Source organism: Tyto alba, unplaced genomic scaffold, assembly GCF_018691265.1.
Source record: "Tyto alba isolate M040663 unplaced genomic scaffold, T.alba_DEE_v4.0 Super-Scaffold_14, whole genome shotgun sequence".
Taxonomy (NCBI): domain Eukaryota; kingdom Metazoa; phylum Chordata; class Aves; order Strigiformes; family Tytonidae; genus Tyto; species Tyto alba.
In genome coordinates this window covers 7253453-7269841 of record NW_024881276.1, presented here as the reverse complement: position 1 = coordinate 7269841, position 16389 = coordinate 7253453, and the positions used below count along the sequence as shown (strand labels likewise).

Below are 16389 nucleotides of genomic sequence, written 5' to 3'. Positions count from 1 at the left end.
CTTCCTCCAGTCCCTCCACTGTATCACCTTGAATCTATCGGATGTAAAGTTTGAAGAAAACCCCTTTTTTTCTAACCAAAGTAACATTTTCACAGTAGACATAACCTTATTAAAGGTGAATCTACTTGCTTTCTGGTTTAGTCTCCATAATTGTGTGAATTGGTCATGATTTCGTCCTGTTTATCTTTGCAAACTTCAAAGTCTTACTTCAAAAACTTCTGTGTTTAGGTCTGTATTTACTGACTTGCTATTTCAGTGTTTGAGCCTGGACAGAACTTTCATTTTAAAATCTAGTTTTAAGTGCATTTGCCGTATCTGATAAAATAGCAAATTTTTTTATTGCTCAAAATGTTCTAGAATGAAGGAAACCATATGGCTGTGGGAAATCTTGGGTTTGGTTTTGTGGCATGTTCGTGCCATTCGTGTTCACTACAGAAATGAGGGCTAACCGAGGAATGTTTGCAAAGGCAGCTTCCAGGGTAGGAAGGCTAATTAAGTATCTTTCCTTAGGTCAGCCTGTTTCATGGGAAAAGATCTGATCCCTTTTAACTAGTCTCCTAACTGTCTTCATCTGTAGTAGTAGTACTAATCCTATCCATACCCCGTCCCAGTCTTCCTATTTGGAATATATTTGTCTGCTTGCATTCCTAACCTAATCCTTTTTCTGTTTTAAATCTCTTCTACCTATAATCTTATTGGGCAATTACACCTGTACATTTTTATCAAATAAATATTTTCTGTTTAAAAGAGCAACTGTGAGAATGCTAACAACATCAGAGCATCTTAGACGTTGCTTTCTATTAACGGTAGTTGTATTCTTCAAGGAGTGAGTATTAGCCTTTCTGAATGGAGTAAGTTCAGGGGGTTTTCACCACTTTTCAAATTCTTCAGTTTTGTATGGATTTTTCCTGGCTAATTATCCTAATAGCTGAAATTTCTTGTTAGAATGTCATGAATCAGTTCTGCTGAAAAAGGATCCTAGTAACTTTGTTTACATTTCTCACAAAAGCCAAAGGTAGTATGGAGTTCTCTTTAAAACAGTCCGAAATAAATGGAGTTGAAAATCAGTTTGTGATCTCTTCTGTCAAAACAAACCACAACAAAATATATGAATTTGTAATTTTAAGAATATTCTGAGATAGATTATATTGTTCTATTAGGGGTGTTTTATGTGTAGTCCTTGTGTGGCTGAAAGCAGAACCTGCATTTGTCAGAATTTCATCTTCTGATGGACTTACTACAAATATAGGCTACATAACTTTTTAAAAAATATGTTATTAATGTCTAAAAAGGCTGAAGGAAATGAAACTTGCTAAAGCTCATACCTATTTTGTACTATGATGCTGTCAATAAGTGGTTGCAATAAAGACAATTGCAAACAATACTTACAATTTAAAAAAAAAAAAAAAGTGCCATTTCTGCTGAACTGTTACTAGCTCTGCTAGCTGTGTTGTCTGGGAAACCATTTTTTTGGTGTTTTTTTTTTTTTAAACTCTGATTTCATAAGTTCTTTTGAAAATCATTGGTACAGTCACAGTCAAATCTAGAAGATGAGATAAGATAAAGGAATATTTTGTCCTGAGATGAACATATTTTATGATAAAGCACATTGTTAATGAATCTGTTCTGATATGACTACTTCAGATTATACTATGAATATGCTAAGCTGTTTTTTTTCTTATTTAATTATTCCATGTAGAAGTATATTTAAACAGGCAAGACATACAAATGCTAAGAGATTATTAAGAATAGTTCCATAGTTTCTTCTATGCTGAAATATTTTTACTAATTTTAGGAGACTAGTCTGAGATCCTGTTGTATTCCAGAGATGTGATCTACATGATGTTGTTTTGTCTCATATGATTTAGGTGGTGTTTGGTCAGGGAGTAACTTTTTTCTCAATTTTATTTCCCCAACAAATAGACTTGTGTTTGAAAATGTAAGATGTATGTAGGCACCGTTCCTCCTCTAGGCAGATCAGTTACCACCATTTTTTTCATATGCCACAAAGTAATGGCAAATCTGAAATACATTTTTCTTAATCAGTCTTGGATAATTACAAGGGAGAGAACTTGTGCAATTGTAACTGTACTAGGGAAAGACAGAGAAGCATTAAGAAAATTGTTTTCCGTAGTTGTGGACAGCTGTGTAAGATTTCATGCCTTCCATTTTAATTATAATCTTGATACTGGTATACAGCATAACACCTACTGAGAAAATGGCAGTTTCAATGTGAGAATAGAAAAATGCTGTCAGTTTCCATATTTCCTCATTACAAACAAATTCTACAAAAGCTACCAACTATGAAAGAAAAAATGTGGAAGTACCCCAAAGAGCCATGGAAGTCTGTCTTTAAATGTTGGTATTTTCCATAATTAATGAAGTAATGGGTGACCTGCTCCTGGTTTTCTCTCTCCGACCCCTGTTCATATGTAGCTACATGTACATGTTCTGTCAGACAGCAAAAAGCCTAGTCCTGACTTAGTTTCCTTAAATTCACCTGGAACAACAGCTCAACTTTTGCCATAAGAAACAGCGAATGCAAGAGCTCGTTTCATCGGGAGAAAGCAGTGCTCACCTCTGGGAACTTGGGCCAAACCACGAGTACTGTGAAGTTGAGACCATGACTCTGGAAACTGCCCTGATATTTACTGGGAGATCTGTGGGATGAAGGGGCCACAGAAGAGCAGTGTTCTTGGTGAGCTGTGTTGCAAGGAGGTTACTGCTGCATTGCTCATGAATTGGTAATCCCGGTAATTTCGTTCCGAAGTACAGTTGTGTTGCAAGTGCAGTCCAGGAGCATCCCAACAATTAGCTTTTTTGGATGCACTGAAACTTGAGCTAGTTTTAACTTCCTACCCTGATCTACTTGGACCAAGTAACAATCTAACTGTGGATTTTTCTGTTGTCTGTTGTGGTTTGTTTTTTTGTTTTTTTGTTTGTTTCTGTTTTTTTGGTTTGTTTTTTTTTTTTTTTTTGTTTCTTTTTTTTTTTTTTTTTTACACTGTTCATTCTAGTCTAACTCAGCTTTATCATTTGTGATATTGTAATGAAATCATTTTGACTTCCTTGAGGCCTTCAACATGTGCATGTAGCATGCTGCAGGTATTTGAAAAGGAAACGCTACAGCTAGAGGGTTTTGGTATAGGCACGCCCTCTAAAAAGGCAGTCTAGACCAAGCCTTCTGTTGAAACTTCCGACTCTGCATGCTGAGGCAAATAGGATGGCTTCACCCCTTTTTCAACCTGTTGAGGATTGCTTCAGTTCTTGAAAGAAAAGAATCTTTGAACTCATTCATGCCTGGAAGATGGATAGTGGTTGGGATGATGTATTCAATTGTTTGCACTCTTGAATTTAATAATTTTCCATTTTTCAGAAGTGTAATGAATTTCTATCTGAATGTTTCAATGTCCTGTCTAAAGTATTCAGGACTAATTCAGCCTTTTATAACAGCTCTTGTTTCCCTAAAAAGACTCTGAATTCTGCTCTGAACTTCAGAGTTTTGGTCACCTTTGTTTGTGTGTGAAGACTGGAAATTAAGATCACAATAAGTACGCAACAGTTATTTTTTTTAGTTAATAGAAATAATAATTCGCTGGGACTACTAGGCTAAGCAGTAATGCTCATCATCCAGATGTAGGTATTCCATGAATGTCTGATGCCTAGACTGGTGCTTTATTCCTTCAAGATCAGTTCTTTGTGTGAACTTCAATGCCCATCCTTTCTCCTAAATCATTCTTCATATGAACATAAATTTCAATCCTTTTTCCCATCCCTTTTCCCTTCTCTAGATCCAGGAACTATATGACGTGCACTCTATTACTATATACATTTTTCTGGGGTCCAAAAATTCTATGAGGTGTTATCAGACCAGTTTTCCACACTCTAAATATATTTATAAACAATCCATCTTGAAATCGGTAATTACTGTTAAAAACCTTTCTGAGCATATATTTAAAAATTCTTAATACCAGGTGAAGTAATTAGAAGTAACTGTTTCAGTTACAATTTTCTTCTGGCGTGTCTACATGTTTCCTGTCACAGTGTATATTCAAGAGATTTGAAGGTAAACTTGAGTCCTACTTAAATGAGCAGGAGTGCTGTCTCCAGTTCCTGGAGGGCTAAGACTCAATCCTTCATATATTAGGTCGTGAACTTGAGGTTCTTTTTTTGAGTCACGTGGAACTGAAGATAATCACATGGTCCAGAGGGACCCGGACAGGCTGAAGAATTGGGCTGAGGAGAATGCCATCAAGTTCAGCAAAGGGACATGCAAAGTCCTTCATCTGCTTTGCACAGAAGGAGCTGTGGTACTGGGGACAACAAACAGGCAATGAGCCAGCGATGAGGCTTCACGGCAAAGAAGGCCAACAGCCTCCTGGTCTGTGCGAGGCAGAGCATTGCCAGCAGTTTGAAGGGACTTATCCTTCCCCTCTACTCTGCAGTGGATAGACCACATCTGCAGTGCTTGGTCCAGTTCTGGGTTCCCCAGTACAAGAAAGTTACGGACTTACAGGAGCAAGTCCACTACAGGCCCACAGAGATAATTAAGGACTGAAGCATCTGACAAACGAGAGGCTGAGCGAGCTGGAACTATGTAGCCTGGAGAAGAGAAGGCTCAGGGGGATCTTATCAATTTGTATGGGAAGGAATGAGGAAGACAGAGCCAGGCTTATTTCAGTAGTGCCCAGTGACAGGACCAGAGTCAATGGGCACAACCTGAAACACAGGAGGGTCCACCTGAACGTCAGGAAATACTTTACTGTGAGACTGACTAATGACTGGGATGGGTTGCTCAGAGAGGTTGTGGAGTCTTCCTTGTGGATATTCAAAAGCCATCTGGATATGGTCCTGTGCAACTGGCTCGATCTTACCCTGATTGAGTAGGGGAATTAGAACGCGTGATCTCCAGAGGTCCCCTCGAACCAGTGGTTCTGTAATTCTTTGACTTACTGTAGGATCAGCATTTCATATAAATATTAACTTTTTTAACAGTGTATACTTTATTACAAACAGGTATAAGTGGAAAAAAGTGATATTTCATATGCCTAATATTAAGAAGTGTTTGTGTTCCAAACTCATTCTAAATTCAGTCCTGATGTTTCATTCTGTGCTAAGCGGCCATAAAAATCCGTGACCTTGCTGACTGCAATATAACAGATAATGTCTTTTCACTATCCTTGTGCTGTTTGTGGTAGATGATGGAACATATTACCTATTACTTGTTTTCAGTCCCCCAGAACTTTCTGAATATTTAACCTTTCAGGCTGGAAGTTTATGTCCAACTTCTTTGGAAACACTATGTAGAAAATAGCTCAGCTGTTTCAGAGAAACGTGAAAAAGTGCAGAAATCACGTTGGCCTTCATTTGAAAGGCCATTGATCTGAAGTGGAGGCAGTGTTATAAAGTGGAAAGAAAACAGCCCCATTCGAGTGCATGAGTTATCTGAATGAGATGCTTTTTAAATGCACCTTCTATTTATGTCTGCTAGACTAGGTATGATTTCTTGTCATTTTTGCCAAAATGCCAGAGCGGGAAGGTTTTACTGAATGCGTTGACCTTTTTGTGCTGGTACTTGAAGGTGACTTTGGTTCAGTGAATGCTGCCTTCCCTTTTTCTCTTCACAAAACTGCATCCTTGGCTCAGATGGGCATCACACCTTGCATTTTAAAGGATGGAATGGCTGTTACTCTCTCCTCTAAAGCTCCATGTTAAATGTATAAACATTCCCTGTATTTACCCCTTAATATTTAACCCAACTTACAATTTTAATTTTAAAATTAAGAGTTAAACATATACACAACAAGGATTTTAATCTTAAAAGATTCTTAAAATAGGAAATTTGAAGTACTTCTGAGGAAATAGTTTCACTGGAAAAGAAATGAATTACATATTTACATCCACAATTAGAATGTGATTTACTGTCTCTGGAAACCTAAATGTGTATGACTGCAGCTGCAGTCAGTTCCCATTCTAGGTAGAGGAGGAGGGAAGACCATTGTTTAATTCCCACTGTCTAACTAAAAAAATAAAAAAAAAAAAGGATCCTTCATGATTGTCTTCCCCCTCTTCAAATGCTCAAGCACAGTCTGTCTGTCCCTTTGAAAGTCACATTTCACTTTTTCTATGTTTATTAGCCATCACTTTCACCAAAAGGAATCAAATGCTCAGATCAAATTCTTAAATGAAAGTTATTTGGCATCGTTACTGATAGAATAAGGAAATATTTTAGAAAAAGAGGCCAGTGATGAAGCTGAATCCAGCTAGCAGTGTATCCACTTCTTAATGTCCAGGCCTGAGTGTCAACTATATGACTGGCTGCCCCCTTTTGAGTGAACAGAGTTCACTCAATTTATAACTGCTGCACAATTAATGTATAGGACTGTAGGGTCTGTCATTTTATTCTATGAACTGTTTCCTTTCACATAATATATTTTCAGTGTTAAGCAAATTTGAAACACAATATTCAGCTTGAAATATTTGACTGGGCAAAAAAAAGAAAAAAAAATAATTTTCAACATTTTAAATATTTTGTCAAAGTATTTAATATAACTCTACCAAGGCAGCAGTTCCTCAAGTACTTCATTACAATGCATTACAGTGCAAATTATGATAAGCTCTTTCTATGCAGCTTAGTTCTATTGTTGTTATTGACATAAATTCCACAAGTATTCTAAGTACTTTAAAGCAAGTTTAAAAGACACTTTTTAAAATCCAAATAGGTTATGTTACAGTCTTAGGTATGGCACATCACAGTGAGGATAAGCCCTATAGCAGTAAACTCTTATCTATCTAGCCTATCTACGTGCCAAGGTGATTTCAGTAATCAATGTTACTTCAGAAAGCATGTTACAACTTTTAAAAACACATGAAGTATTTTTGTTCTATTGAGAGGTGCATGTATCCAATATGCATTACGTGAGTGACATAACTAAAAGTGGAAGGATTTGCAGGGATTTGTAAATGTGGGGGATGCGTAAGGAGTTAGAAACAAGATCCAACAGTGCGCTGGGGAGCATGTGAGGAATTCTGCACTGACAAACTCTTCTTTAAATCTGTCATTACAGTGGACAGATACTGCATTACAGAATTACATTTGTAAAGCAAAGAAGCTGTCTTAATCGGTGTAAAAACAAAATTTCAACTGTGTTCTTATGTATGAAGTAGAAAAAAAAAACGTGTGGTGAGATTTTATGGCATTGAGAAGAGGTTTGAATACCTTTAGATTTTACAGCATTTTGATGATAGTTACATATACTAAAGCTCATTTCATCTGTAGTTGCATGGAGTGGTAGCTTCTTTAGTTTGAAATAAATACACGATAAAGCCTGAACAAAATATATTCCAAGTTAATAAAGTGATTTGTGTGTATGTTTCTTTTATACCTTGATAGAAGTAGTACACATCACAGATGCTCATATCATAGTTACAAATGCATGGACCTTGTTTTTCATGTCATTTTCCTTCCAATGTCACTGAAAGTTCTTATTAGTGACATGTCTTCATATTCTTGATTAAACCCATTATTAACTGGTTTGGATGGCCGGTCATAAATCCATTCACTTGGCAGGGTGGCACTGCTATCTGTATTTCTTGACTCATTCTTGCACTTTTTACAGCACTGGTGAATCTGTTGTAATATGCCACAAAATATATTGTTAAGCAGTAAAAACGTTTCCATCAGATACCCTGTCTTTTCAGAGAACATGTTCTGAGCTTTACTGTGATAACAACCCAGTGTTTATCCTGAATTGTTTCCAAAGTTGTTATGCAGGGCACAGTTGAAACAAACCATGGAAATACTAATTTTAACTACACCTTCATGAATTGACAGATTATTCACTATTATTAATAAATGTTAGTAGTATGTTAGATAAAATACTAACACCTAAGTAGTTATGGGTTTATAGCTTATCTGGTTCTAACTTGATAAACAAGTGGAATATGGTCAGACATGGACTATTATGTTATAGCAGAACAATTATGCTATGATTTGGTTTAAAACAAGAGTAAGAACTAATATTAAGCAGCATAAAATTAATTTATTTCAGTGAATTAGCCTTCTAATATGCTGAATTCTAAACCTTTACAGGTTGCTTCATGTTGTACTCAAGAAATAGGCAGAAATTAGGTCTGATTGTATATCAGTGATTTCATTTAATACTTTTCCAGTTCCCAGTGCTATATTTGAAGATGCATGTATGCTGTCATTTTAGAAAAAAAAACAGAGCATGGGAGTTGGGGGAGAGACTTTTTCATTCATTCTTCTTACAAAGCATAAGCAATTTTTTTTGGAGAATGGATGAGATGGGTATCATCTTCTTTGGGGAATAATCCCCGAGTGACAGGTATAATGGCTTCTCCATAAAACAGACCCAGTTGTCTCACAGAAGTTGTTGGGCTAGCACAGTGCTGTGCCCTAGTCTGGATTTGGAAGCACAGGAAAAGTTTGGCAGAGGTAAGAAGCAAGGGAACAGCTGAGAGGACTTTAGACTCAGAAAAGGTAGGTCAGACCTCTTCCTGAGGTTAACAGCTCGGTACAGAAGCTCCCTGAGGGACTTAACCAGTCATGACACGCTGTATGTAAGCAGCAGCCTGTAAAAGCCAAAGGGCCTTTGAGTCTTCTGGTCCCTCTTTCATTAGTTTACACTCTGATTTTGACACAGTGTACATTTTCATGATGGGAAACATTTGTCATTTAGGAAAGAAATGACTTTTAAGAAGTTATAAACTTCCTAAATTTTTAAATTTCAGTGTTGGTCTTTTTAGTTTGTGTGGTGTGTTGACCCTGGCCAGCAGCTGAGCACCCATAGAACTACTCGTTCACTCTCTCCTCCCTCTCCAGTGGGACAGGGGAGAGAATAGGAAGAACAAAAGCAAAACAGCTCATGAGTCAAAATATGCCAATTTAATAGGTGAAGTGGGAAAAGAAGAAACCCCCCAGAAAGACAAGTGATGCAGAGGAAATCACTCGCCACCTCCATCCGGAGGATCAATGCCCAGACAGTTTCTGAGCAATGGTCACCTTGGAAGCAAAAAACCCCTTTGGTCATCTTCTCCTCTCCCAGCTTTTATTGCTGAGCATATTATATGGTATGGGATGTTCCTTTGGTTAGCTGTGGTCAGCTCTCCCTGCCGTGTCGCCTCCCAGCCTCTTGCCCACCCCCAGTCTCCTCACTGGGCAGCAGCGTGAGAAAACCAGAAAACCTTGATGCTATTCAGGTACTGTGCAGCCAAAAAAATGGTGTGTTATCAACACTTGACCACAAATCCAAAACAAGGCACCATACAGGCTTTTCTGAGGAAAGTTAAACTGTCCCAGCCAGAAGCAGTGGAGTTTGCTACTGCTTACTAATTGTGCTCACAGTGACTCATTTTAGGAGAGTCTAGGTTAGCTCACTTTGTATATTCAGATGTGAAATGGCTTTTGGCGGGTTTCTGCTGCTATTGTATTTTAGCAAGGTTTGGCTGTTTACCACATCTTTCTCTGGCACAAGTTTACTGTCTCCCTCAATACACATACCTTGTCTCCTACTGTCTGAACTGTGTGAACACTTCTGTTTTGGATGTGGCTTTGAGGCAACCATACTCAATAACTGGTTGTTAAAGAAAACAAAACCCAAAATTTGACTGACCTAGAAGGGCAATCCAATACTGTAAATATCTTTGTAAGTTTTGTAAATTATGTTGCTGGTGCTGAGTCTTATGTAATAATGAAGTTCTTGGCTGCGCAGTGATATGAGCAGAGAGGGAGCTGTTTCCACCATGACAGGTTCAGGGACACTTAAGTAGCCCCTTTAAAATACAGAAGTTGAGAAGGAGAGAACAAGGTGAAGGAATTCACCTTCAATCAGGACTTAGATACCCGAAAGATCCTTCTTTCTGAACTTAAAATAACCATCATTTTAAAACCGCATTAAGTCCTCGAGAGATAAGTTTTCTTCCCCTAAGACTGTTAAGTTTGGTACCTATTCCCTTTTGGTCCAATTTGACCACATTTGTTAACTTTCAAGGGACTCTACAATATTAGTTTTGAGGAGGGATGTTGGTGAAATACAAAGAATCTTTTAGGTCTATAAATGATAATCTTTGAACTACACTTGCAAGCAAGGACCTTATAAATGTAAGTAGAACACGTTGTACTGTTGCGGATGAAGCGTGAGTGTAGCGCCGTCCATGCCTTCAAAGACTGTGATGCTCATTTGCATCAAATTATAGTATAGCTCAGATTTCTTCAGTTCATATTTATTTCCTTCCAAATGGTTTCATTTACATAAAGGATATTCCCAATTGGGATCAAAGTAGAGCTATTAATTAACAGCTGGATTTTTAGGTTTTGTTCCACAAAAAATAATCGATTAAAATGATTATGAATTTTTTCCTGGCGTGGGGAACAAATCCACAACTAGGAAGGAGGGAAAGATTTTTAAAATATGGGAAGCATAAAAAATCACCCTGGGCTTAGACAATTTTGTATCCAAAAAAATGTTTTCTCCCTCTCTTGCAAAATATCTTTAAGTTTTCAAGTTGCCGGAGTGCTGGACTGTTTGCCAGATAAATGGCAGGCAGTGGCCTGTACCAACTAGTGTGTAGGAGTGGGCGCAAAACCCTGGCATGACTGGTTGGTTGGCCAGAACATGAGTAAGACAAAAGATAAGCAGACATTGATGAGTGTGCAGGGGAGCTCATGAAATTAGGAGCTGGAGCCCAGAAGCATGGAGGGAACAGGAAATGTTTCAAACTGCTAATCATTTAGGGGATTTTTTTTCTCATTTTCCTTTGTTTTCAGGTAAAAGGAACAAGAACAGCCAGCAATGCAGAAAATAGCTTCCTGTCAGGCTCAGAAAAAAAAAAAAAACAAACAGATATAATTTCTCTGTATGTCACAGCTTCCTTTTTTTTCATGGCAGTACCCTGAAAACTTTCACAGACAGCGGGTTGTACCTCCAATACTTTAGTTAACAGAAAACAGAATGACTTTTTACTTTTCCACAGATACATATGCAGGCTAATCTTTTTATAATTTATTTCTGTCAGAAGATGTCACCCATCTTTAGGTTTGTAGCATTTATTTCTGAAGTTATTACTTACACTGAAAGCTATGATAACTGTAGTGGCAAAGATGGTGTATCCAAGAAGAAGGAACCAGCCCCACCAGGTCTTATCTGATTTTACGCAGTCTTTGCATTTGAAATCTGAAAAAAAAAAAAAAAAAAAAAAAAAAAAAAAGAAAAATAAGTATTTAGAAAAAACAGAAAGTTGCTTTTCTTGTAAGATTTAATTTGAAGGATCAGTCAGGATTGACCAGGCAGCACAGCCATTTTTATCATATTTTCCTTCATTGTTTTTTCAGGCTAAAATTTTAAGCTTATTGTGAGAGAACTGTTATCTTCCTTTTCCTTCAGACATGAGATTTTTGAAGCTGTTGTAAGCTATTTATGTAATGGATAATAAACTAAAGCCTGTTTACTAAAAGTGGTGTATCTGAAAATATCTTTGTTATGCAGAACACCCTTAGGTAATGATGAAAAAGCGAGTCTAAATGACAGTTATCTTACTAAGTCTCAGAAACTTATTATTTTTTAAAATAAAATTGAACGAAATCGAACATATGCTTATGGTGCAATAGTCAAAAGAATTTAGTTGGTCACTGTGTTTTTTTACGGACTTGGAATAATTGGACAATTGTTAAACATAATGTGAATTTCAGAATGCGGCGCTTTGTGGCATTTAGCATTTGCTAGTCAAATTAGTCTGCAAAGTCCACATGGACAACACTTGGCTTACCTGAAATAGTGTATCTTGGTCACTGAGGTCACATCCCCAGCAGGACTATGGAAATTGGATTCTTAATTTGAGGATAGGGGAACAATTATAAGATTCTGAAAATGATTTTCATTCCTACATATCCCTACTTTCATGTACATGCTTTCTAAAACAGCTCATAGTGCTGTGTGAATTTACTGTTAATTTTTTAGTAACTGGAAGAGGAAGATCAAACTACATATTTCAAGAGACCATTGGTTTATAAAGAGTGAAGTAAACTATAAAAAAAGTAATGAAAGATTGTCAGGGATTTGTTGTTTGTTTTTTCTGTTTGTTTTGGTATGGATTAAAGTAAAGATCCAGCAAAGGTTTGTGAAGAACACTAAGAAAAAGAAAATATGTATATATATATATATATATATATATGTACATATATATATACATACACACACACACATAAGTATATATAAAATAATGCTATAAATGTAAATGTATAAAATATTTAGAATATATAATATACAGAATCGGTGTTCTACTGCACACTGAGCTGGTTTAGATCCAAAGAAAGTCTCTGTCCCTGAGAAGTCAGTCTGTCCAGCTGTATAAATAAATCAGAGAAGAGGTGTGCATTTCCTTCCCTACTCGTGTGATTGTAGACTGTTTTTTCCCACCCGTCTTCCAGCAGAGGTGAGTGTTGAGGGGAGCAGGCAGTAAGGCTGAAGGGAAATCTAATTCCCCTCGCCCACGTCGAGTCCGTTCCTGCCGCTGCTAAACGCTCCTTACCATGCACAGTCAGCCTGGTGCCGTTTCCACGTTTGCCCTGGATTTTATGCGTTAGAGTCACGTCACAGAAATAGGAGTTACTGGCATTCTGGTCAACGTTGCTCAGTTTTAAGATGGAAAATCCCCTGAGGGTGTCCTTTGTAATGTGCACCTGAGGCCTGCCCGCACCCGGGCTCGGCTGGAGGCTCTGCTGGCTGCGGCAGTCGGGGCCTTTCCTCCAGTACACCACTGGCTCCTCGTTCTCCTCGCTGGGGTACTCAAATACGCACAGCATCCACACCGTGGAGTTAAGGAGCACGCTGGCATCTTCAGGGTACTGCATGACCGAAAGCTCTGGCCCGCTGCTGGCTGTGAGGTATGAATAAAGGACATTCAGGTAAATAGAGGTTATGCTCTCTCGGGAAGGGTTGTCTCGGCCAGATGAATACGTGGGCATGGCCGATACCTGGACGTACAGCCAGCCACGGCTGCAGGCACGTATAGTCAAAGGTGCACTTGAGTGAGGCAAACAACGGTTTTTGCTACTACCTCCTGCGAAAGCAACGCTGCAGCCAGTGCTCAAAAGACAGTCATTAGATTTGCCTAAAAATCATGTGTCAAATAAATTACATGTAGGGTGTAAGAACTGCAAGCCCAGGCAGTGACAAAGTTGGAGTTGCAAACAGAGCAGAGGACTGGATCAAATCTGCTTACAGTTACTGTTATTCTTAAACTTTTGGGATGCCTTCATAACAAAGCTTTGGTCTGGGAAACTTCAGACAAGATTTTCAACTTGTAGAAAATTCTAGAAAATATACACTTTTACAAACTTACAATGTTGTTCTGCTAGTGTCTGCACATGATCTAAATACTATATTTCCTACAGTTTCTGGCTCAAATTTTATTGCCTCTGTAAAAGTTTGTCAGATACATTATTTATGCAATTAATATGCTATTAATAATGGCTTGATAGTAATTGAACATATTAATTTTGTCCTAGTATTTCAATGCATCTTTATTTAAATATTTGCATGCCCTTTGTTATGGGAAAGAATACTGGAACACGAGAAAACACAATTACAGCTAAACACAATGGCAATGAATACTTCAGGAAAAAAAATTATGCTTTCTATTAAACTAAGTGTAAGAATTATTAAAATTTGCTTAGAATCACTGCTTGGAATATTTTCTATGCAATCTCAATCAATCTTCAATTTCTGTAATTTTTCATCTTTAGTAGTTTCTGACATCACATCCCAGAGTCTTTGGGTATTTTTTTGATTTTACAGGTAAAGACCTGTATGGATGCTATGTGCACATAAACTAACTGTATACAGTTAATGCAGAAGTACGATGAATCCATAGATAATGGATATTTTGAGAGAAAATTCTTGCACATATACAGGCAACAGTGAACAAAATGACTAGGAGCATGCCTGAAGTAAATCTGTTACTGTCGTTTGAACAGTTAAAAGGAAAAAAAAAAAAAAAAAAAAAGCAAAATAGCACCTTGGACAATACAGTACACCTCAAGAAACAAATCTGATATTAATAACAAAGGTTCCAAATGGCTAAATTGATAATGCATTAGACATTCCCTCTTTAGAAGCAATCACTAGCCAGTCTAAAAGTTGTCAGACTACAGTGTCTGCATTTCTTCCCTCTCCACAGGCATGATGGCATGAGACAAATCCTGGAGGTCACTGAAATGCACTTTACTTAGGCAATCCTCAACTAGCAAATCGTTTAAAGGGGCTATCCCAGGCAGCATAGTGATGAACTCTTACAGTGAGTAACAAAATGATCCCTGGCTTGACACTCATTTCAGGTCACATCTCACTCTTTTTAGCATGTTACATGACTAAACTTCATCTGCATTTGAGTTTTGAGATTTTAACTAAGAAATCATGTGAGATTATTCTACTTTAAACTCAGTTACTTATGCTTTAAATATCCACATTTAAATACCTATACTTAACCATACACTTTGTAGTCAATAAACAGAAATAGTAACTCAAAGGCAAGATTAATTTATCCCACAATAAAGATTTAAGCAGATGAAATGTTGAGGGGATTTTTGACTATAAAAGCACCTATTTCTCACATAGAATAATGAGTTCAGCTAAAGACATTAAAATTTCTGTAAAATGAATTTTATTTTCCAACTCAGGACATAAGATGATTTCCATCACCAGTGTTCTTGTATTTATGGAATTGCTTTCAAATTAAACAGAGTTTGTCTTTTAAGTTTTACATCTGCATTTTTATATGAAATATAAAAAATTAGAAATTCATTACTAAGAACAAACAAAACATGCTTTTAAAAATATCAGAACAAATGAAAAAAATACCCAAGAAAAAGAACTCCCTACTTACCTGCAAAGTGAGAGAAGTAAGATATTGTAATTAGTAGACCAAGACACATCATTTTCTTGGAATTGCTAATGTAGAGATTTTGAGACCTCAGCCAAGACTACTGATATCACAGCTTTCAGCAAATAATTGAAAAGTAAATTAAAGCTCTCCTAAAAACATGTTTTTAAACTTGTTTCTAAGGGGAGGTTCTTGTGGTTTCATTCACTGTAACTATTTCCTCTTCTACCATCTCACATCCTGGACATTGCAACATATCAGCTTCTGATACCATAGTTTTGAATTGAACTCCACTGGGACTATTCTTCCATTCTGAGCATTTTCTCCAGATGACTAGAAGGAGGATCAGGTTCGTATGGCAAATTTACTCAAAGCTGCTCATCTGACAAAAAAAAAATATTAAAAAGCCCTGGCTGGGAACAATGGTTCTGATTTAATATAGCAAAGTTTTCAACAGACACCCAACTCTGATACTCTTTCTCAAAGTCCCATTTGTGCCTTAAACACCACATAGATGAAGATGATTTTCCTTTATCTAGTGTTGGTTCAACTAGATAAATCAAATATACCAGAAGAATGCTTCAGAAGAGACATTACTTCATGATACTGAATGTCTAATTATCATCCTGCAGTGCAGCATACATGAACATTAGCTGCTGAAAACTATAACATGGCAATGAGGGAAATGTAGTTATCCTCCTAATGCATATCTTCTGAATTTACAGGTGCCCATTGGATTAGCTAATGTCCTCGTAGCCCCTTGTATAGACCATTACATTTTATCCAGCAAAGTTACCCCTAGGCTTAACTAAAACTTATTTTCATCCAGCTACACTGCCTAAAGATTTGAATGTCTGGGTTTGACTAAGAGATAACTTCCATGGTAATATCCAGTTTTGATCTGAAGGCTTTGAGAGATACAGTCTGCCAACTGAATGGTTAGCTGCCGCGATGACTAATCACCATCACTGTGAAAGGCTGTGTTTTCATCTGTATTCTGATCTCTGTCTTCAGCTGCTCATCACTGAAACAGCTTTGACACCTCTTCCAGAGCCCTTTAAAATTAAAAAAGAAAAAAGAAAATTAAAAAAAAGGAAGGTACTAAAGATGGTACTTTTATATTATCTAGGATAATCTCTCGATATTCTTTTTCAGAAAAAAACAATATGCATGCAAGTCTCCTGCTGTACGACATCTCCAGCCTGGAATAAGGTATCTGATTCTGTTTCTTATGACTAGTGTGCTTTAAATCTGGACTCCTTAAACCCCCTTTATTCAGGGTTAAAATCAAAAACTTACTCTTCTACCCCTCTGTCTTGTTTACAGAAACAAGGGTATTCTTCCACACAGTACTACTTGGATGTCACTGTCTGCTGATTTCCTACTTGAAATGTTCTGTATGTTGTTAGAGTCACTGCTTTCTAAAGAGGTACAGGTATTCCACACATTCCTTAAATATCACTAAGGCTACAACAAAACCTCCCAACT

The 16389-nt window shown here is 37.2% G+C and overlaps 1 protein-coding gene across 1 annotated transcript; it reads right to left on the bottom strand.

The window, feature by feature from the left end:
- Positions 1-4582: 4582 nt before the first annotated feature.
- On the bottom strand, positions 4583-15193 carry LOC116960157. The gene is made up of 4 exons (XM_032986924.2): positions 14905-15193; positions 12550-12897; positions 11092-11195; positions 4583-7630 (listed from the first exon to the last, which is right to left on the bottom strand). The coding sequence occupies exons 1-4, from the start codon at positions 14954-14956 to the stop codon at positions 7451-7453; spliced, it is 684 nt and encodes a 227-aa protein (XP_032842815.2). The 5' UTR covers positions 14957-15193; the 3' UTR covers positions 4583-7450.
- Between the last annotated feature and the right edge of the window lie 1196 nt (positions 15194-16389).